Source organism: Lepidochelys olivacea, assembly GCF_965140295.1.
Source record: "Lepidochelys olivacea isolate rLepOli2 genome assembly, chromosome: 14".
Classification (NCBI taxonomy): domain Eukaryota; kingdom Metazoa; phylum Chordata; order Testudines; family Cheloniidae; genus Lepidochelys; species Lepidochelys olivacea.
This window is the reverse complement of record NC_140424.1, coordinates 13,817,087-13,837,842: the sequence shown is the minus strand read 5'-3', so window position 1 is coordinate 13,837,842 and position 20,756 is coordinate 13,817,087. Positions and strand designations below refer to the sequence as shown.

The window sequence follows — 20,756 nt, the reverse complement described above, 5'->3', positions numbered from 1 at the left end:
GCTGACTGCTACAGGTCTTTCTCCCATGAGACAAACTTCACTAGAACAGTTGTTGCATAGAACACACTCCTCTATGAGCAACAGCCTGTGCCTAGAATGGGGGTACTGATGGTTCACGAACAGTGGTTGCAGCACCTCAGAATAATATGCTGTTCAGATAAAAAGCAAGCACTTGTGTCAGCACTGTGGTGATAGTGTCAGGTACTCCGTGCCTGAACTTGCCTCTGTGGGTTAAGTAGTGTGCCCCTGGAACAACCTTCAGTGTGTCTTCCTTTTAGCTGAACCCCCCATCTGTTACAATGGAGCTAGGGAGCAGGACCATTATCTTTTGCCCATTTGGATTAAACAGCACACAGGTGAAGGCTTATCTTCCTTTCTGTGATTAACTGTTGGGAATTGAACACTGGGAATGCGAGAGTACAGTAATCCCACACACTGCTCTACAGCAACAGAACAGCTGTGCTAAATCACAGGGGCACAAAACACCAGAAGTTGCAGGCTGTTACACTTTAAGCACAAAGGCAGTACAAGATCCTATACTGCTAAGGCCCTAGGAGACGAGATGACCTACAGAAACAAGAGGATGCTAATGTGAAGCTGGCCAGTTTGAGACACTTTATGGAGAATGGCCTCTAATATATGATGGTGTCTTAATAACACTATTCTAGCATCACCTATTGACTAATACTGCTCCTAACATAGGTTGGAGGTGAACAGTTCTATTCTGATGGCTAGCTGTAGCATGGCCTTCTGGAGCCTGCGCTGGCTCTCAGGGAAAACCAGTGTGCATGGCTATCAAGTCTTTCCTCGGAATAGCTGTTTTGACACTAGCTTGCTCAGATTAGTGGTCCCGTTATGGTGTAATAGTAAAATATGTTCACATGCAAGCTCCTAATCAAAACTGAGGCACTATACAAATGTATGTAAACAATGTAAATATCCAGGTCAGAGTCAGACACCAAACTGCTGCGAAAACTGTTATATTGACAAAGCTGACAATTCTTATTTCAATAGCATTTCATCACTCCACCACTCTGATGTATCAATACACAGCCATCCTACATACTTCTGATTGGTCCTGGAATGGGCTTATGTATATTTCTATACCATACAGCCACCCCACCCCTGACTTTAGCAAAGGTTTGCATGAACCTTCTTGCAAGTGTCAGCAAGAAGATGGATATACTCCACCTCCTTACAGGGCCATAGTTACCCAGATGGGTTATGGTTTTCCTCACTCCTCTGACTGGCAACCTCCTGCTCCATTAGTGAGGGAGAAAGTCTTAACATGTTCTAATTTAATATAAGCAAACGACAGGAGTTGCAGACCATCTGAGACACAAGCACAACAAAAATGATCTAAGCAGTAGTTCTGCTCTGTTCTGAATGGACCAGCAAATCCAGTGCTGACTGATTAAAGACAGTTTCACCAGAACACAATTCCATAGGAATTCTGGCTGTGTCGATGGTGGCAAGAGATACTGACAATGCACATGTCCAGGTAGCAGCATCATTGCTGAGAGTTCTGATGTAATATATTTTGCACAATTTTGTGGCTTTGCAGAGCAGTAACCACATCTTCATAGAGCACGTTCACGCTGACGCACAGAGACTGGCGCTGCAGCTCCGTCACGCGGCAAACAGCCACAGTACTAAGGGCACACAGGAACATCAAAAGCAGCAGCTTCAACAATGCCTGGAACCAGGAGCGCCTGTGCCGGGGCAGCTGAGATGGATGAGGAACTGATGAAAGCTCTGTAATGAAATAAATTGGGGGAAAGAGAATGGGAAGACCAAGTCACTTATCAAGAGAAATCTGCACCCCTATAACATCCAACATGCAGATCTGAGTCTCTTATGGTAAAATGCTATGCCACGTATTTAGCTCTCCCAAAACAAGAAAACAATTACTACACCATTTCAGATTTCCCTGGCTTTCTTCAGTTCTAAACATATGCACCTGACCCATCCACAAAGGATGAAACACATTTCTTTTCAAGAAGCAGATGGTTTTGATCTCTCAGAAAACAACCATAATGCTTGCAAACAGCTTTGAAGATGATGAAATGCATTAAACTGATGTTAAAAAGCCTTTTTTGCAGATATTTTTAAAGTACATTCAATTTTATAACGCAGAGGAAATATTCCTTAGCAGCAATTGCAGAACTTTGAATCATGCAGGTAAGTAATCAAGAGCTCCATCAATTGCAAAGATGTTGAAGTTCTGCTATTCATATGTTCCAAGATTCTGAACTAGCTCGGCCACTGTGGCCTGATTCCACTACCCCATGACCATATTCAACACAAGGGACTACTTCCTAACATCTTGCTACGTAATCTGGCACTATTAAAAGCGTGGTGGAGCTGGAGGTAGGTACACTTTAATGATAAGGTTCTTGCTCATTCTCTTCCACCTATTTCTCCTATGCTGTGCCAAAATATAGATGAAAACAGTTACACTATACAGAATACACCTGCTCCTTGGTGGATATCTCTCAATTGAATCTACAATTAACTTACTTGGGATTTCACTGCTTTCTTTTTTTGTTTGTGTTTCCATCTCTTGCCTTGCCGCTCTTAGTGCATCATACTCCCGTCTCCTTCGTTCCTTCTCTTCTGCCTTCTCTCGCCTCCGTAGTTCCCTCTCCTGAGCCTCCCTTGCTCGCTGCTCTGCTTCACGCTTCTTCTCCATTTCTGAGGACCAACACAAACATTTTTTTCCTTCTGTAATAACAGCACTCCATCTTCCCCCTTGCTGCATGACTGCTCTTCCCCACCGGGAAGGTAAAGCAATGAAATAACTGCCCCATTTTATTGTCCAGAAGTGTTGCATGCACTCCCCATCTTCCTCCTTCAGGTCTGTTCTCCCCTGGAAGCAGTCTTATGTGAGTGAGTGAAAAATCTACACTTTCTCAATAGCATCTCTCATCCAGAGAGCTCAGCACCTGACAAGCATTAACTGAGCCCCACATATGAGGCACTGTCCCCTTGTTACATATGCATAAAATGGAAGCACAAAGGTTAAAGGGACACTGTAAACTTAAATTTTATTAATGTGACTAATTTTAAAGAAATCCTAGTTTGATAGAGGACTCTTTATGTAGTATTCCCTTAGTAGTTTTTTAATTCTTTTAAAAAAATTAAGGGTCCTTCTGCCCCCTATTCATATTCATAAGGGTCTGTTTCACAACACAAATGAGAAACTGACCATGCTCTGAGTACTGTCAAATGCACAAAGTATATTGAAATAAATGTTTGTCACTAACTTTTCAACTATAGTAATCTTCGGTATTAGAGTTTTCAGACAAATGTGATTTTCCAGTTTGTTAATGTTCCTTTAAGGGTTCATTTACATTCAGAGTTTGGACCCATAATTCATCAATGGTAACAGCATTTGTGCAAGCACTTTGTGGACAGGCTTCATGCCTTTTTAGCACTGTTGAGGTAAAACAACTGAACCTTCTTTACACTAGCACTTCTACTTGTGGTGAATTAAAGCTCTGAACTTTGTCAGTGTAGACAAGACCTATGTGACATGTTCACAGTGAATAGCAGTAAGACTCCCATTTTCTTGCTCCAGCACTCAAACCTTTTCAAGAAGGGAAGAAAAAGAAGGTGCTTATGGAAAATGATCCCCTTTAAGAAGGGAGGCGGTTCTCCAGTACGGTGTATCAGCATGGAAATCATTTCCCAACATATACTGAAGTAAAATCAGCATCTAGGTTTCAGTGGGCCTCCCAAGACATATCAGGAACCCACAACCCATCAGGCCTTCTTTTGGTTAATCAACTGATCCTCCAGAGGCCCATGCCTCTCCTCTAGAGTGGATCAGACCTCTCTCCCCTTTCACAGAGTTAAGCAGTTGGCTATCGAGGGATCTCTTCCTCCACCTCCAATTCAAAACAAATATTCTGTAGGTCCTCAGTGCCATTATATTTGGAACAGTCTTTGTTAGCTGCTGTGGAAGGGCAGAATCAGCTGGTTTGGATATATAGTCAATGGAAGCAGAAAGGAGCCTAAAGCAGTAAGTGGGTGGGGGCTTCATCTGCCTACCTCGCTCTGCTTGTAGCCTTCGTTGCCTCTCTCGATCCTGCTCGGACTGGATAGCTTTCATATGCTGCAGCACCTTCAAGATTAAAAACAATAGCATAAGATCTATGCAGCAGATTCATTGCATTATGTTCTTAATATGGAAACAGCATTAGAATGCAGCCATAAGTGGGAGAAAGAATGCATTCCTCTGGGATTGACTTCTAATTCTATGTAGCAGAATACAAGTGAGTCCCAAATGGCTCTTACACCGATGCCACAACCTCCACATTGACTGTATGCATTGTCCGTACAAAAAAACCCTGTCATTCAGTGCTGGGACAAGATAATATTTCATTTTATTTTAACAAGAGGAGACACCATACTGATTATACGACTTAAACATGAAACTGAATAATACAAACCACCACTTAATTTAAGTGAGGCTGCCAGACTCCAGGAGCCCTTGCTGCCCATTTTAGGTCCAACTTGCCTCACAGTACACTGGGCTTTGATCATGGAAGTGAGGTAACAGACGTTAATGTGAAGAAAGCTGTGACAATAGACACTGATTTGACTTTTCTACACAAGAGATGATGTCATCTACCAGCATACATACACGTCTGATAAAGGAATGTCTAATAAAATCTGCATTGGGCTAGATCCTCAGCTGGTGCAATTTGGTGCAGCTCCGCTGAGACTTCCATGCCTTTGCTGAGTGTTTGGAGCGCTGTCTCAACTTCGATCCCAAAGCTGCTGCTTCAGGGTCAGACAAAAATCTCTCCATTAAAAAAAGAAATCCTCCTTGCAGTCTGTGCGCTGGTATTAGGTGTATCCACTGCTCCATGATCACATGGTTTTTCTAAGGCTGAAAGAGGGGATGTGATCCCTGCCTCAGGAATGAGAGAGAATTGCAGCAGCAGCATAGGCTCCAGCTGCTCTAGCCCTGCTCCATGGCTCCCAGCAGTAACTCTTCACACAAGCCCACAGATTGCCAGCACTTCTTCAGAACCGCAAAGCTGGATATGGATTATTTTTCCTCAGTATATCTTTTTCCAAGTGATCAACATTTAAATACTCGCTCTTAGTGCCTCCTTAGGCTGAGCACCCTGCTTAGCTCACTTCCTAGATCAACAGGGTCATGACACTAGTGAAATCATTGCAGGATTAACATTGGCTTTGAATGGGATTAGCCCCTCCCTCATTGCCCTCCTGACTGATACCTTAAAAATTACCATGTTGAAAGAAGCAAGAGGAGGAGAAATAACAGCCATGGAATCCATGTAGGAAGACAAGAATAAAATGTAGAGCAGTTCCTTACTCGGATAGCAGCCTGTTTACATTGCTTCTCATCTAGGCAGTCTCCTGCCACTTTGGCCAGGATAGGATCCAATGGGTTGTCCTTCAGATCCAACCACTTCAGATTCTGCAGAAAGGAAACACAAATGCGACCAGGCTAGAGTAGGCACGCATCAGTACAGTGTTAAAGAAAGAGCACAAACAAGGCTGTGTTTATTCTAGAGAGTTCAAAGCAGAAACAAAGATCTATTTAGTTGTCACGTGAATGAAAGAGATATGGGAGGCAAGTGCAGATTACAGGCAGGAGTTTAATTGTAACAAAACTGACGAAGTTGCCTCAAGGGCAGAGCATTTTGGAGCTCACAGTGGTCTGCTGGCGGAGAGACTGACATTTTACTAGAGAAATCAACTTCAGAAGAATCGTGGGACTCTGGGCTGCACTCCAAGGCCTTACGTAAACTGCCGAGCGGAGGGGTTTTACCTTGAGCTGTGCAAAACTGACTGGTAAGATGACTAATCGGTTGTTCAGGAGGTCCAGGTGCTGCAAGTTAACCAGGCGACCAAAGTCTGAGGGGAGTTGCTGAAGCTGATTTTTACTCAGATCAAGTTTCACCACATGGGTCAAACTGGAGAAGTCCGACTAGAACCCAAACAGGAGTGAAGAAGTTTACAAGTTTGTCAATCATCTTTACTAAGGAATAACAGATATAACAGCTAGCGTATGCTGCACTCTGAGGAAGATCTACATGGACTTGGACTCATTACAAAGCTGTTTGTGTGATGGAGGAAAGTTGCTTTCTTCCCCCTCTATCTTCAGACTGTGAAGTAGGGAACAGTGGATACTCTCCTAAACAGGACTACACATAGCAATATAATTACAATGAAAATAAGATATGCAATGGTGCTTTTGGTATCTAGCTGGTAGAGCACTTTGGAATGGAAGCTGCTATAATCTTCACTGAGTACACTCACATTTTCTATGAGAAAGTACAGCTAATTATGCCAGCCATCCTCAGTAAAAGTCAGTCACCTCTACTGACCCCTCTGTAATGGTGGCAGTGTCACTCATCCTCCCACAAAGCTAAGAGAACTGCTCCTTACAACACTCCAGCCTGGTCCTCCCAGGCAGGAGGATGATTGTACCTTTCAAAAGATATTTCCAAACAGACCCCTTCCTCCTCCAAAGCTTCTCTCTCATCTTACCGGTAGGGAAGTGAGGTTGTTACAGGACAAATCCAATATGGTAGCCTTTGGAAGAGCAGCCTGAAAAAGAGCCAAGGAACCAGATTAAACCCATATCAAAGCTACAGTACTTTAACACATTTGATACCCTGCTGTTTTCAGTCTTTGGGATTTCTCCCATACATGGAGTTTTAAGAACTCCCCAGTTGCTACCATTCGAGTTACTTTTGAGACTCTTAGATCTCGCTCAAATTCAGGGGCTTATGAACACTGCTCCCCCTGAAACAGGTTCTTTACCCAAAGCATCAGTTTAACTCACAATCTACTAGATTTGTTAGATCAGTTGGGAGCCCTCTCTTCTTCAGGTCACTTCAACCACCGAAAGTCAAGATGAAAGGAAGAGTTCAAGGTTGTGTCTCCTTCTTTTCAAACCAGGAGAAACAGAGTGTGTGCCTTTAAACACAGAACTGGCAACACCTAGAGCTGATAAAACCCACCAAACTTACACAGGGCCCAAGGCATTCCCAGGAATCACCCCACCTCCAGAACCAGTACATTCACAAAGACCAGGTGTAAGTTCAGAGGCTCCCCTGCAATACCTTAAATCCCCCAAGAAAGACTGATACTGACCAGTTCTTTGACTGGTACTTCATTCAGGTCACTCAGGCTCAAGTCCAATTCATTGCCATCAAGCTTGTCTTTCAGGTTCACTCCTTTTCCTCCAGCTTTGGCCATGATCCTATTGAGAGATAAATTCAGAGTCTCAAGTGGCTCAGCAAAGAGCCTTCCCATTCTTGGAAAGGGAAAAAGACAGGGAATGGAGGAGGGGGCACCAATAAATTTTAACAAGCCTCCAGATTTTCTTTTCATCTGTATCTACCTACCAAGTACAGCAGGAGTAGTGACAGATGTCATGCCCCACAAGTATGCCTCAACTGTAACTTTTAAGAACCTCCTTTAGAGGCCAGGGATATTTTGGTCCCCCTGGGCCATTCAGATCTTTCTGGCCCAGGTGCCAGTGTTTGCCAATTCAGGCTAATTGAGGATGTGGTTTTTGCAACCTGCCTACTGGGAACTGGATTGACAGCCCACCAACTCATTTAGCACAGGCTACTGAACAGCCCACTAAATGGGAACAACTATTAGTCGTTCCTCTTTACCAATTCAAGCTGGATATAGATTGGCAACCTAGACGTGAGACGCCTGATAGAGATCCCCAGTATAGATCATGGTGTGCACCTTCAAGACTTTTCTGACTAACCACGAGTTTTATTTTCTCAGAAAGAACCCAGCCTCCTCCAGTGCCAGCCTACGTAGGTGTTCCTGGCAACAGGGCATCTAGACACTGTGAAAACATTGTGAAGTTTCTGTTTGTTTGTCCCACGGCACGAGGGTTTAGGTTTTTGGGGGATGGGCGCGGAATCGAGGGTTTAGGTTTTTGGGGGATGGGCGCGGGATATCCCCAGCGTGTTTGTGAAGAGAGCTCTCTGTTTGAAGGGGAGACGTACAAGAGGGGTAACATGATCCTGAGTGGAGGGGGTGACTGGATAGAGGGGAGGCGGCAATGCTGAACAGTTCATTGGCTCAGTTCCCTGACTGTCCCAGCACATCCTGCTGCCACTTTGCTGCTTTTATTCCTTTGCTTCTGGTAAAGGGGGCGGGGAGCACAAAGGTAGGAGCGAGGCGCATCCCCAGGCGCCTTCTAGCCAGGGGCTTTACAGGCACTGCATAGAGAGAAGGCGACCCCGAGTCCTATCAACCCCATCCCCCCCGGCCGCCCCCGCACAGGGACCTCCCCCAATAATCCTCTCCCCCCCCGGCCGCCCCCCGCACAGGGGCCCCCCCAGTACTCCTTCCCCCCCCGGCCGCCCCCCCACAGAGACCCCCCCCCAACACTCCTTCCACCCCCCCCCGGCCGCCCCCGCACAGGGACCCCCCCCAACACTCCTTCCACCCCCCCTGGCCGCCCCCGCACAGGGACCCCCCCCAACACTCCTTCCACCCCCCCCGGCCGCCCCCGCACAGGGACCCCCCCAACACTCCTTCCCCCCCCCCGGCCGCCCCCGCACAGGGACCTCCCCCAACACTCCTTCCCCCCCCCCCGGCCGCCCCCGCACAGGGACCTCCCCCAACACTCCTTCCCCCCCCCCCGGCCGCCCCCGCACAGGGACCTCCCCCAACACTCCTTCCCCCCCCCCCCGGCCGCCCCCGCACAGGGACCTCCCCCAACACTCCTTCCCCCCCCCCCGGCCGCCCCCGCACAGGGACCTCCCCCAGCACTCCTTCCCCCCCCCCCCGGCCGCCCCCGCACAGGGACCTCCCCCAACACTCCTTCCCCCCCCCCGGCCGCCCCCGCACAGGGACCCCCCCCAACACTCCTTCCCCTCCCCCCGGCCGCCCCCGCACAGGGACCTCCCCCAACACTCCTTCCCCCCCCCCGGCCGCCCCCGCACAGGGACCTCCCCCAACACTCCTTCCCCCCCCCCCGGCCGCCCCCGCACAGGGACCCCCCCCAACACTCCTTCCCCCCCCCGGCCGCCCCCGCACAGGGACCTCCCCCAACACTCCTTCCCCCCCCCCCGGCCGCCCCCGCACAGGGGCCGCCCCCAACACTCCTTCCCCCCCCCGGCCGCCCCCGCACAGGGACCCCCCCAACACTCCTTCCCCCCCCCGGCCGCCCCCGCACAGGGGCCGCCCCCAACACTCCTTCCCCCCCCCCCGGTCGCCCCCCGCACAGAGACCCCCCCAACACTCCTTCCCCCCCGGCCGCCCCCGCACAGAGACCCCCCCAACACTCCTTTCCCCCCCCCCGGCCGCCCCCGCACAGGGACCCCCCCCGCGGCGCGTACCGGAGCCGGCGGAGCGACCCTCCCCCCCGGGGCCTGCACTCACCGCGCCGCCCAGCTCCTCCGCTGCCAGCCACTTCCGCATCCACGTCGCCGTCTTCGCCCACCAGCGCCAACGAGCCGGCCCGGTGGCCAAGAGGGCCCCACGCTCAGGCCGGAGGAGGAGGGGCAGAGCGTCGCCCTCTGCAGGGCCAGCGGCTCTCGGCTGAGCGAGCGAAGGGCGGGGAGGTGCCTGACAGTGCGAACGGGGGGCGAGCGGGGAGAGGGGAGGGGTGAAGGTGGGAGTAGGGGGAGAAGGGGGGAGGGGTGAAGGTGGGAGCAGGGGGAGAGCGGAGAGAGGTGGAGAGGGGAGGGGTGAAGGTGGGAGTAGGGGGAAGGGGTGAAGGTGGGAGCAGGGGGAGAGCGGGGAGAGGTGGAGGGGGGAGGGGTGAAGGTGGGAGCAGGGGGAGAGCGGGGAGAGGTGGAGGGGGGAGGGGTGAAGGTGGGAGCAGGGGGAGAGCGGGGAGAGGTGGAGGGGGGAGGGGTGAAGGTGGGAGCAGGGGGAGAGCGGGGAGAGGTGGAGGGGGGAGGGGTGAAGGTGGGAGCAGGGGGAGAGCGGGGAGAGGTGGAGGGGGGAGGGGTGAAGGTGGGAGCAGGGGGAGAGCGGGGAGAGGTGGAGAGGGGAGGGGTGAAGGTGGGAGCAAGTGACGGGGAGATGGGGGAGGTGTGAAGGTGGGAGCAGGGGATGAGCGGGGAGAGGGGAGGTGTGAAGGTGGGAGCGGGGGAGAAGGGGGGAGGGGTGAAGGTGGGAGCAGGGGGAGAGCGGGGAGAGGTGGAGGGGGGAGGGGTGAAGGTGGGAGCAGGGGGAGAGCGGGGAGAGGTGGAGGGGGGAGGGGTGAAGGTGGGAGCAGGGGGAGAGCGGGGAGAGGTGGAGAGGGGAGGGGTGAAGGTGGGAGCAAGTGACGGGGAGATGGGGGAGGTGTGAAGGTGGGAGCAGGGGATGAGCGGGGAGAGGGGAGGGGTGAAGGTGGGAGTAGGGGGAGAAGGGGGGAGGGGTGAAGGTGGGAGCAGGGGGAGAGCGGGGAGAGGTGGAGGGGGGAGGGGTGAAGGTGGGAGCAGGGGGAGAGCGGGGAGAGGTGGAGGGGGGAGGGGTGAAGGTGGGAGCAGGGGGAGAGCGGGGAGAGGTGGAGAGGGGAGGGGTGAAGGTGGGAGCAAGTGACGGGGAGATGGGGGAGGTGTGAAGGTGGGAGCAGGGGATGAGCGGGGAGAGGGGAGGGGTGAAGGTGGGAGTAGGGGGAGAAGGGGGGAGGGGTGAAGGTGGGAGCAGGGGGAGAGCGGGGAGAGGTGGAGGGGGGAGGGGTGAAGGTGGGAGCAGGGGGAGAGCGGGGAGAGGTGGAGGGGGGAGGGGTGAAGGTGGGAGCAGGGGGAGAGCGGGGAGAGGTGGAGAGGGGAGGGGTGAAGGTGGGAGCAAGTGACGGGGAGATGGGGGAGGTGTGAAGGTGGGAGCAGGGGATGAGCGGGGAGAGGGGAGGGGTGAAGGTGGGAGCGGGGGAGAAGGGGGGAGGGGTGAAGGTGGGAGCAGGGGGAGAGCGGGGAGAGGTGGAGGGGGGAGGGGTGAAGGTGGGACCAGGGGGAGAGCGGGGAGAGGTGGAGGGGGGAGGGGTGAAGGTGGGAGCAGGGGGAGAGCGGTGAGAGGTGGAGAGGGGAGGGGTGAAGGTGGGAGCAGGGGGAGAGCGGGGAGAGGTGGAGAGGGGAGGGGTGAAGGTGGGAGCAGGGGGCGAGCGGGGAGAGGTGGAGAGGGGAGGGGTGAAGGTGGGAGCAGGGGATGAGCGGGGGGAGGTGTGAAGGTGGGAGCAGGGGGAGAGCGGGGAGAGGTGGAGAGGTGAAGGTGGAGAGGGGGGGAGAGGTGAAGGTGGGAGCAAGTGACGGGGAGATGGGGGAGGTGTGAAGGTGGGAGCAGGGGGGGAGAGAGGAGGGGTGAAGGTGGGAGCAAGTGGCAGGGAGATGGGGGAGGTGTGAAGGTGGGAGCAGGGGGCGAGCGGGGAGAGGTGGAGAGGGGAGGGGTAAAGGTCTGAGTGGGGGGCAGAGGTGGCAGGGGGACCAGGAGGTGAGGGGGGAGAGATGGCAAGGGGGGAGAGAAGGCCCTTGCTAGTACTGCTTTGTTTAACACAGTTGAGGGTGACATTGTTTCCCCTTAGTAGCTGTGCCTGACAGGGGCTCTGAAACCCCGTTATTAAAGCTGTAGCAGAGCTACAGCGCTTTAATGTATTTGTCACTGCTCGAGTTTCTGTTTCAGATTTTGGGATTTCTCCCATGCAGAGAGTTTTAAGAGTTCTCCAGTGGCCGCCATTGTGATCTCTGCCACACGTCACTTCTGAGACATTTTTAATCTTCCTCAGATGTTCACTCAAATCCAGGTGTTCATTCCCCCTGAAATTGGTCCTTCCCCCAAAGCAACAACTTCATCCTCCAGCTACTAGATTTATTAGCTCGGTTTTCTTCAGGCTACGTCAAGCCCCGTTATTCTGGGGAGGTGGGAGCCCTCAGTGGGCCCATGAGATACTGGATGCTAAATCCCTTTGCACGCATGTGTTGATCTCTGTTTACATGACAAGCTTGGATGCTAAAATAAACCCAAGGGGCCAGCCTTGGCCCTGATGTAACTGAGGTATCATGGATCAAAGGGAGTGCTATGTCTCCTTAAACTGGGGCAATAATTTAGCATCTATGCTCTCTGTGGAATTGGCATTCTGTGGTCTCCCCCTGCTTATCTTGCCATGGGGCTGCTTGTGCCTCAGTTTCCTGATCTTTGTGATGTGGTATGTACCCCACACAGGCTGTGAAGGGGTTAATGTGGGTTTGAGGGGCCAGTTAGGTTACCTGGTTGCATCTGGAGGGTGAGCCACATCTAACTGAACAAGAAGCCCAGTTGGCCAGGAGTATAGAGCCAGGAAGTTTGCAGCAGAAAGAGGCTGTAGGGACAGAATCTGCAGTTGCTCGCTGGGAGCAGGGAGGAGAGAAGGAGAAATCCAAAGGAGAATAAGCCCTGGGGTTCTAGGCCTGGAAGAAGGGTCAACCCCAGAGGAGTTGTGGCGAAAGAAAGCTTGAGAAAGCTATGTAGGAAGAAGCCTAGGGAAACAGCAGCAAGGGGTAGGACTGTGCAGATCTTGTCTGTTTGTTATAGGATCCCTGGGCTGGAACCCAGTGTAGAGGGTGGGCCTGGGTTCCCCAACCAGCCACTGGGAAGTGGCACAGAAGTGTTGGAGGTGCCCACCAGACATCTGGTCCAGAGATATTTTATTACCCTGGAGGGGGAGGACTCTATTGACCTGACTAGCGGGCTGAGTCAGAACGAGAAAACACCCTCAGTCATGACTCGAGAGCGAGGGATCACAGCTTGAGTAACTGATGGAAAAGGGTGTCAGACTGGACGAGAGCTGATTCCCCAGAGCAGCTTCAAGGAGTTGCCACCCATAGTGAAAGAACCCTTCATTGCAGTTGTCCTCCTTGGATTCTCCTGGCACTTCTGGGACATGCAGGCCTCCGGCTCCCCCGACAGACGTTGGTGAACTGGGCTGTCCTCCCACAACCTTGTCAGGATCTGGATTGAGTAGGGTTGCCAACTTTCTAATCGCACAAAACCGAACACCGTAGCCCTGCCCCACGGCCCCATCCCTTCCCCAAGACCCTGCCCCCCCCCGTTCATTACATTCCCCTTCCCTCAGTGGCTCGCTCTCCCCCACTCTCACTCACTTTCACTGGACTAGGGCAGGGGGTTGGGGTGTGGGCTCCAGGATGGGGCCAGAAATGGGCGGCTCAGGATGCAGGAGGGGGCTCCAGGCTGGGGCAGGGGGTTGGGGTGCGGGAGGGGGTGAGGGCACCGGCTGGGTGTGTGGGCTCTGGGGTGGGGCCAGGGATGAGGGATGCAAGAGGGGGCTCCGGGCTGGGGGGTGGGGCACAGGGGTTCAGGGTGTGGGAGGGGGCTCTGGGCTGGGGGGTGGGGTGCAAGGGTGTAAGGGCTCTGTCTGAGGGTGCAGGCTCTGGGGTGGGGCCAGGGATGAGGGGTTTGGGGTGTAGGAGGGGGCTCTGGGTTTGGAGGGGGCTCAGGGCTGGGTCAGGGGGCTGGGGCTCGGGTCACAGGCTTACCTCCGTCAGCTCCCAGTAAGCAGATGGGCACTGCGCTGCACCCCAGAAGCAGCCAGCAGGTCCGGCTCCTAGTCGGAGGCATGGCAGCTGGCTCTACATGCTGCTCTTGCCTGCAGGTGTAACACCAACAGACCCCGGTTGTCGGCAGGCGGGATCGAACCTGGGAACTTTGGAGCTAAATGCATGAGCCTCTACTGCATGAGGTAAAAGCCACATGGCTCTTAGCTAAGGCTGTAGCAGACTCATTAATCTCTAAGTGGTCTCACTGCCACTAGATGGGACAGAGCACCACACCCAGCAGGTGTGTGGGTTACACAGGCACTGCCCCTGCAGCTCCCATTGGCCATGGTTCCTAGCCAATGGGAGTGCGGAGCCAGTGCTCGGGGTGGGGGCAGCGCACAGAGCCGCGTGCTCCCCCACCCCCCAGGAGCCAGACCTGCTGGGCACTTCTGGCGTGCAGCACGGAGCCAGAACAGGTAGAGACTAGCCTGCCTTAGCTCCACAGCACTGCCGACGGGACTTTTAATGGCTCGATCGGTGGTGCTGACCGGAGCCGCCAGGATCCCTTCTCGATTGGGTGTTCTGGTCGAAAACCAGACACCTGGTCACCCTAGGATCGAGGTTCTTTGACCAATTGTCCTCATGTAGCAGATCAGCCACTTGTGCTTTGGATAACTTCTTAAAGTTTAACTCTCTCTCTCTCTGCACAGCTGTATAATCTGTTTAGGGAGCAGATAATATCTCCTCTTCCTTGTCAGTCCTTTCCTTCTCTCTACCCCAAAGAATGTAAACCACTTTCCCCCGGCTGTTCCCTTAACTGCTTTTTAGATGTTTTTTGGAAAGCACTGCTGCAGCAGTTAGTATTCTACTGCTAACCCCAATTGTCACACATCCACGGGGCATGCTGTACCTCTGACCTTCATACAGTCTCTCTGGGAGTGTCTCCTTCTTAGTGCTAGGCCCTGGGCCTCCACCTTTTACAAGGGGAAGCCCTGTAGCTCTGCTATTCCAAGACAGTGTCTCTGGCTTCAGCACCTCTGTTTCTCAGCATGGCTCCTTTAGCAGGTCCCAATGAGCTTGCATCCCTGTTGGAGACTTACCCTTCTTAGAGCTCTGCAACCAGCAGATGTTTCCAGAGACACAGGACAGCCTTTGCAAAATGACATCATTTATTAGTCAAGTGGAAGACAGGGACACTACCTTAGAAGAGAAGAGCAAACCCAACACACGTTTCTCCCCTAATTTGCTAGCTTCTGCGTAGTCAGTTAGGTTGTCCCTGCTTTGCCCTAGTCTGGGAACTAAACTGCATGCTGGCAGCATCACCTCTGCCTTGTCTAAATGTCCTGGATTGCCCCCCAGCTCCCACAGAGCAGGATCCTATTGCAGTCCCCCAGCACCTTTGTCTCCGGTTCCAATCATGCTGTTTTAACATGTCCTGTCAAATTAATGATCTAGTCTTTGGTCTTACATTGTATTTCCAAGGTCGCTCCATTCACATGTTGACAGTTCTCTGTAGACTTACACCCAGTCATTTCATCGCTTATTCTTAGACTTGGCAGAATTTGTTGTTGGTTTTTTTTATAATTTTGATGGCTGATAGCAATGTTTATTTTTAAGCAATTTTTTAGATTTTTAGTGATTTTAAATGTTCACAAAAGCAGGAAGTGATGGGGGAGGGGTCAGACCATTATTTAACGACAGTAGACACTGAGATTCAAAAACGTAATGCTTTATAAACCATTAACACAAATGGTCAACATCACATGTCAAACTATGCAAAGGTCATATCCATAAATCAACAAATCATACCGTATTCATTTCTTAGTCCATCTGGAACAAGTCTAATTCACTGGATTTTGACTAAGTTCTCAAGCAGCATTCTTCTTACTTTGCCTATCTTTAAATTTTAATTATTATTGATGGAAATATTTTTTGTTGGTTTGTGTGTGTACAGTGAAATTTATCCTCTGTCCCAGGAAAGAAATTAATCCCTTCACACTCAATGGGCAACACTACAAAAGTGAGTGGGGAAACTGAGTCATACATATATTTCGTAATGATAAGACAGAAATTTCCCATGTTCTCCATGGGGGTGACCCCCTTTAAGCAGCAGGCATTTGGCTTGCTTGCATTGGGACAGGTCACTAGGTCTCCCTCTGCCAGAAGGAGTCTGGAATTAGTGCTCTCTGGTTTGATGCTGAGGTTGGCACTGAACAGAGCATCTTGCTGAGCTCTGGGGTGAGCGCGAGCAAAGTGCTTTCTCACCACCTTTACTGCCTCACTGCTCAGGGGGTCAATGAGAGAGGAAAGGAGGCTGCTATAGAGCCAAATTATAGGTTCTGCTCTAGGGGAGTCAGTCAGTGCTGGCCCTAACTTTCCTGAGGTCCTGCACAAAGTATGATATGTGGGGCCTTGGGCAGACATCTGTAACCTCCCCCAGAACATCAGGGGATGGGACTGTGATGTTTTGGGGACCACCAGAGCGATAAGGGATTCTGTCACTACCCCTGTAGCGCTGGGGGCCTTTATGCTGTGCTGCTGTGGTTCAATTCCTTGACACCAGTAGACTGCTCACAAGCATACCGTCTCACCCTGGCTTTCACCAACCTAGTTCCTCTTTGGAGGGTGACACCAATAGCCCTTCCAGTCACGGGTCTCCCCAAGTCCTTAGTGCCCAGACATTCGGACTGTTCTCCTCTAGTACATCAACCCTGAAGGTGTGAAACCAGCCCCCCAGGTAGTAGCTCACCTTGTGTACATATTCCACACAGTTTGCACGCCAGAGACCGGCTTGGTATAAAAATAAACAAAGTTTATTTAACAGAAAAAGCAGAGATTCAGAGATGAAATGGTAAGGGAAAGCAAATGTATACAAATTAGATAGAAAATAAACATAAAGATGCAACCTCAGGCTTTACACTCTCATATTACATCAAATCCCTTTTCTAATAAGTTATCTATCATCGTAAAACAATTTCCCAATGTAGCTACAGTGTTCACGGACAGCCTCCTGCCTTAAGGTTGTCCCCCAAGTTCTGGATAGTCTTCAATTCAAAGCCCATCCACTTTAAAAGGGTTTACAGGTTTTTTTCTTTTGTCTCTTTCGATATTAAAAGTGGGGGAAATTCCTTCCCATCTTGGTTTCTGAACACCAGGGTTTTGTTTTCAGTTTCAAGCTATTCCCACTTGTATTGACCCGCTTGTATTGACGTTCCTCATCATTTTTTCCTGGGCTGGACAATGCCTAGGTGCTTGAAGCCAGTCTCCTCTGGTTGGTGAGGTATCCCTTCCCTGCCTGGTTGCTTCACTGACTCTTGTGAGGTGAGGCTGAAGTCACAACACACTTACAATTTTCCATATGTACAGACACACACACCTTCATAATCTGTATATATATCTCACCTTGGCTATTCAGTTTGGTGCATTACAAGCTTTCATAAATGATCTTACTTGATGTACTCTTATAGTAAAATAACACAGTGTGCAATCAGTTGGGTTAACTGCTTATTTTGCAGGGTTTAAACCTGGGACTGCCTGGACCGTGATTGTTGTAGGCCTGGCTTGACATGAGTAAGGTGAAGCCTCACTTCTTGGGCGACAGATTAGGGAGGTAAATAGATAGGCAGGCTGTAAACAGAATGTCTGTGCTAGCTATGATAATGGGGAATGCTCAAGGAGCCACTTACAGTGGACAAGATAACAATGGATAAGATAAGTTGGGAATGTAAAGGTGAGATAAAGAGAAAGTCATACATGGAGAGCATGTGGACAGCGCATGCTGTACTGGGATTGGTTCCTACAAAGTGTCTAAGCCAATTCCACAATGTGTAATGCAATGTATAGTAAATGTATATAAAGGAAGAGGTTTGCAGTGTAATTTTGGATGTGTGGTATGCCCTGTACCCACCCCATATGCTTAAGCCTGATCAACTCAAGTGTTGTTTGACTCTATGCCAACAAAGTAATGATTCGGAGGTGGGTTGAGTTCTTTGGAACCAAGTGGATAAGGTCTCAAAAGCCACCCCAACATACTCCGAAGTGGATACGGTCTCAGAGGCTACCCCAGCATATCAGTACTGTGACTCGGATCTGCTCATCTGTAGAAACCCCTTAGCGTGAGGGTCACAACCGAGCATTAAGGGAAATGGCATTGGAAGGATTTAAGGGTTTAAATATAATGAAGTTAGCGGAAGAGGTAGGTTAAATCTAAGGGAGGCCCCTATGGGAAGTATTAGGGGTAGACTGGGACTGGGTAAAAAAGGAACTCCAGAGAGTGGTCTGGGAGGGAAAAAAGAATGCTTGGCAGAAGATAGTAGAGGTCCATCAAATGCCATAAATAAAGTATTGGCTAAGTACAGCAAAGGTCTGTTAAATGCCACTACAATTAAAAATAATATCTAGTTTATTTCTCCAAGGCAAAGAAAATCCAGATCTAGGCAGCAGTTTTATAAGGATTATTTCTGGTGGCTAAAACTTCACAAACAAAATATGCCACCTTAAGGAATGACCGTAAAAAGCATAAAGAGCAAAGGAAAGTTGAAATGAAGAAAAATTAAATGGAAACCAAATCCTAAAAGGTCAGGGAGAAAACAATGTCTGTTACCTATTTGCATAAATCCAAACTAAAAAGGAGCTGTCCTTCAAGGACTGTATTTAGTGAGTACAGCTTTGCAGGCCAAGTGCACTGCATTAAATAAGTGTAAAAATAAATAAATTTGTAAAAAGCTTAAAGCTCCCAAAACAATTTGTTTAAAAATGTCACTTTGGGAAACAAGTGATTTTTTTTTATTAAAAGTAAGACGTTAAAAGAAGCTTTTGCACAAATAAACACTGCAAAGTTTGAAGGGAATTCAACAGCTGGGGGTTGTGTAACTGTTAAAAAGAATGGTTTCAGAGTAGCAGCTGTGTTAGTCTGTATCCGCAAAAAGAAATGGAGGACTTGTGGCACCTTAGAGACTAACCAATTTATTTGAGCATAAGTTTTCATGAGCTACAGCTCACTTCATCAGCTCACGAAAGCTTATGCTCAAATAAATTGCTTAGTCTCTAAGGTGCCACAAGTCCTCCTTTTCTTTTTGTTAAAAAGAATGTTAAGTGTTAAAGAAGAGAATGTTTGGTTTAATAATAAACCCGGTTATGGCAGTATTATTCTGTGCAGTCACACCTGGTGAAATCCTTAACAACAAAACAAATTACACAAAGGGGAGGTCACTATACGCTTTTTTTTTTTTCCTGAGAAGCCTTTACAGTTGTTCATTCTGAAGAACTTGGGCCTTTCCCAGTGAATGTGTCTGTAAATGATCAATTTGTCCTGGCCACTGCAGGCAAAGTAACAACCTAATTTAATTTATTGAAATATAAAAGATTTAGTCAAAATCACTAAAAAGGAAATAGGGTTTTCTAGATGAATTGACTGCTTCAAAATATACTAGTAGAAATAGAACCTGGGTACAGGTGAGATGTGGGGGGGGGGCGACTTAAGAGCATGGCAAGGGATGTTAATTGGCTCAAATAACAAATTGGTTTCTCTCCCCCCCCCCATTTTTTTTTTTTTTTACAATTTAATTCTGCCTCACAAGAGTGGGCCAGAATTAGAGCCCATATAGGGGGTATGCCTCTGCCAGAAGCTGGGAATGCGCGACAAGGCATGGATCACTTGATGATGACCTGTTCTGTTCATTCCCCTTGGGACACCTGGCATTGGCCACTGTCAAAAGACAGGATCCTGGGCTAGATGGACCTTTGGTCTGACCCAGTACGGCTGTTCTTATGTTCTTATGAACTCCTTGGGATCAGTGAGGTCCAATTTTTCAGGGATTCTTCATGTCCCTACACAACTGGGTACTGGGGGCAGGAGAGGACCAGAGGAGGTAATCAGGCAGGGATGGTGGATACACAGCTATTCAGATCACCCAAACATTGATCCCCTGATGGAGCCAATGATTTCCTGTGGCCCTCAGGACAACACAAAGGACAGAATCACTTGACCTCCCTGCCCCAAACTCTAGCACACAGGGTAGATTTAGCCCAGACTGGTTAACAAAGTGGTTTAGAATAAATCTCCTAAAGGTGAATAAAACAGTACCTAATCTCCCATAATACTTTAGAAGCAGCTGCAAGTTCCAAGGATCCTGCATCTCTGGCTGTAGCATTGCCCTGGGCCTAGGATGACTGAAAGCCAAATCTGCAGTGCCCTGTACAGTACGGAATCTGTGAGTATGACCTGGCCATGGGCCATATTGTGGGTCCAATCCTGCTTCCGGTGACAGACCGCTCATTGACTTTAGTGGGATCAGGAGCAGGTTCTGTGTCTGTAAGGAAAGGGCTTGTCTCATTTGCTTCGCTGCAGATTGCCAATAATCTTTGGCATCCAGGGAAGTGTCCATGGACTTTGGGTTCTGGGTTTAAACTGGGCTAGGAGCACTTGGCTCTTATCAGCAGGAAACGAGAGCGCATGTCACAGTTGCACAGCAGATCTGCCAAGTTGCCCCATTTGGAATAAATTTGGAGGCAGATTTTAAGACTTGTGGCTTAGTTGGAGACAGTTAAAATCTTACTCAACCCTAGGCAAGATTTCACTCATTCATACTGTCACTGTTTTGACAGCCTTGACCATGTGCCCTCGTTTCGCCAGAGGGGTCAGTCACAGGGATTTCTGCATATTACCTAGATTAATGTGTAACTGCGATTCACCCACGTAGGCTGATAATCTGAATGTGGGGAGGTTAGACTGATGCCGAATTTGTTATTATTAATTATCTTATTGCACTTATTGTAAGATCTTTGGGTCAGAGCCTGTGTTTTCCACTGTGGTTGTAACGTTTGAGATGCTGCCATATATAGCACTGACAATTGACATTATTAACTCAGATAAAAATACATTATTTTTGCCCTGAATACCTTACAGTAAATGCAATGGTCCAGGCATATAGCGATGCTCACTGACAGTTGATGGACTGCAGCTGTCGCCGAGTGGTACCGACGGGAACTGAAATGACCCCTCAGCCGACCTCCCAAGAGATGGGAAGATTTTAAAGACATGGCTGCATGTGGAGAAGAAAGGCCAGGATATGAGAAGAATGGAAGGCGTGTTGTGATCAGCACAATCTATACGAGGGCTGAAGGACCGATCGACCAAGGTGACCTTATAGTCAAAGGCTCCAATACCACAAACACTTATGCATATGCATAAATTTACTCCTGTATTTACGTATTGATTTTAATAGGACTAACTCATATGAGTGAAGTAACATGTGAGTTAGTGTTTGCTGGATT

At 49.8% G+C, this 20,756-nt stretch overlaps 2 protein-coding genes across 4 annotated transcripts in view; one reads left to right on the top strand and one right to left on the bottom strand.

The window, feature by feature from the left end:
• Positions 1-962: 962 nt before the first annotated feature.
• LRRC59 (leucine rich repeat containing 59) lies at positions 963-13,729 on the bottom strand. Of its 3 annotated transcripts, none has more exons than XM_084648025.1 (8): positions 13,482-13,729; positions 7,141-7,249; positions 6,532-6,591; positions 5,810-5,968; positions 5,351-5,455; positions 4,054-4,126; positions 2,521-2,694; positions 963-1,755 (listed from the first exon to the last, which is right to left on the bottom strand). In XM_084648025.1, the coding sequence occupies exons 2-8, from the start codon at positions 7,243-7,245 to the stop codon at positions 1,511-1,513; spliced, it is 921 nt and encodes a 306-aa protein (XP_084504151.1). In that variant the 5' UTR covers positions 7,246-7,249; positions 13,482-13,729; the 3' UTR covers positions 963-1,510. The 3 variants fall into 3 exon arrangements, with proteins under 3 accessions (XP_084504151.1, XP_084504149.1, XP_084504150.1); XM_084648023.1 differs by lacking the exon at positions 13,482-13,729 and adding an exon at positions 9,403-9,539; XM_084648024.1 differs by lacking the exon at positions 13,482-13,729 and adding an exon at positions 9,360-9,526.
• Positions 13,730-20,601: 6,872 nt separating this feature from the next.
• Positions 20,602-20,756, top strand: part of ACSF2 (acyl-CoA synthetase family member 2) — a 58,753-nt gene continuing 58,598 nt past the window's right edge. Inside the window, exon 1 of the mRNA XM_084648015.1 lies at positions 20,602-20,620. The gene's annotated coding sequence lies outside the window, so the exon portion shown is untranslated. The remainder of the gene's footprint in view (positions 20,621-20,756) is intronic.

Bases quoted from the DNA above. Each gene is read 5' to 3' on its own strand.
- LRRC59 (XM_084648025.1), bottom strand. From the start codon at position 7,245: ATGGCCAAAGCTGGAGGAAAAGGAGTGAACCTGAAAGACAAGCTTGAT. The intron at 2,695-4,053 runs GTAGGCAGATGA...GTTGGTCCTCAG, and splicing joins AAGGCTACAAGCAGAGCGAG to AAATGGAGAAGAAGCGTGAA. The intron at 1,756-2,520 runs GTAAGTTAATTG...ATTTCATTACAG, and splicing joins AGAAAGCAGTGAAATCCCAA to AGCTTTCATCAGTTCCTCAT.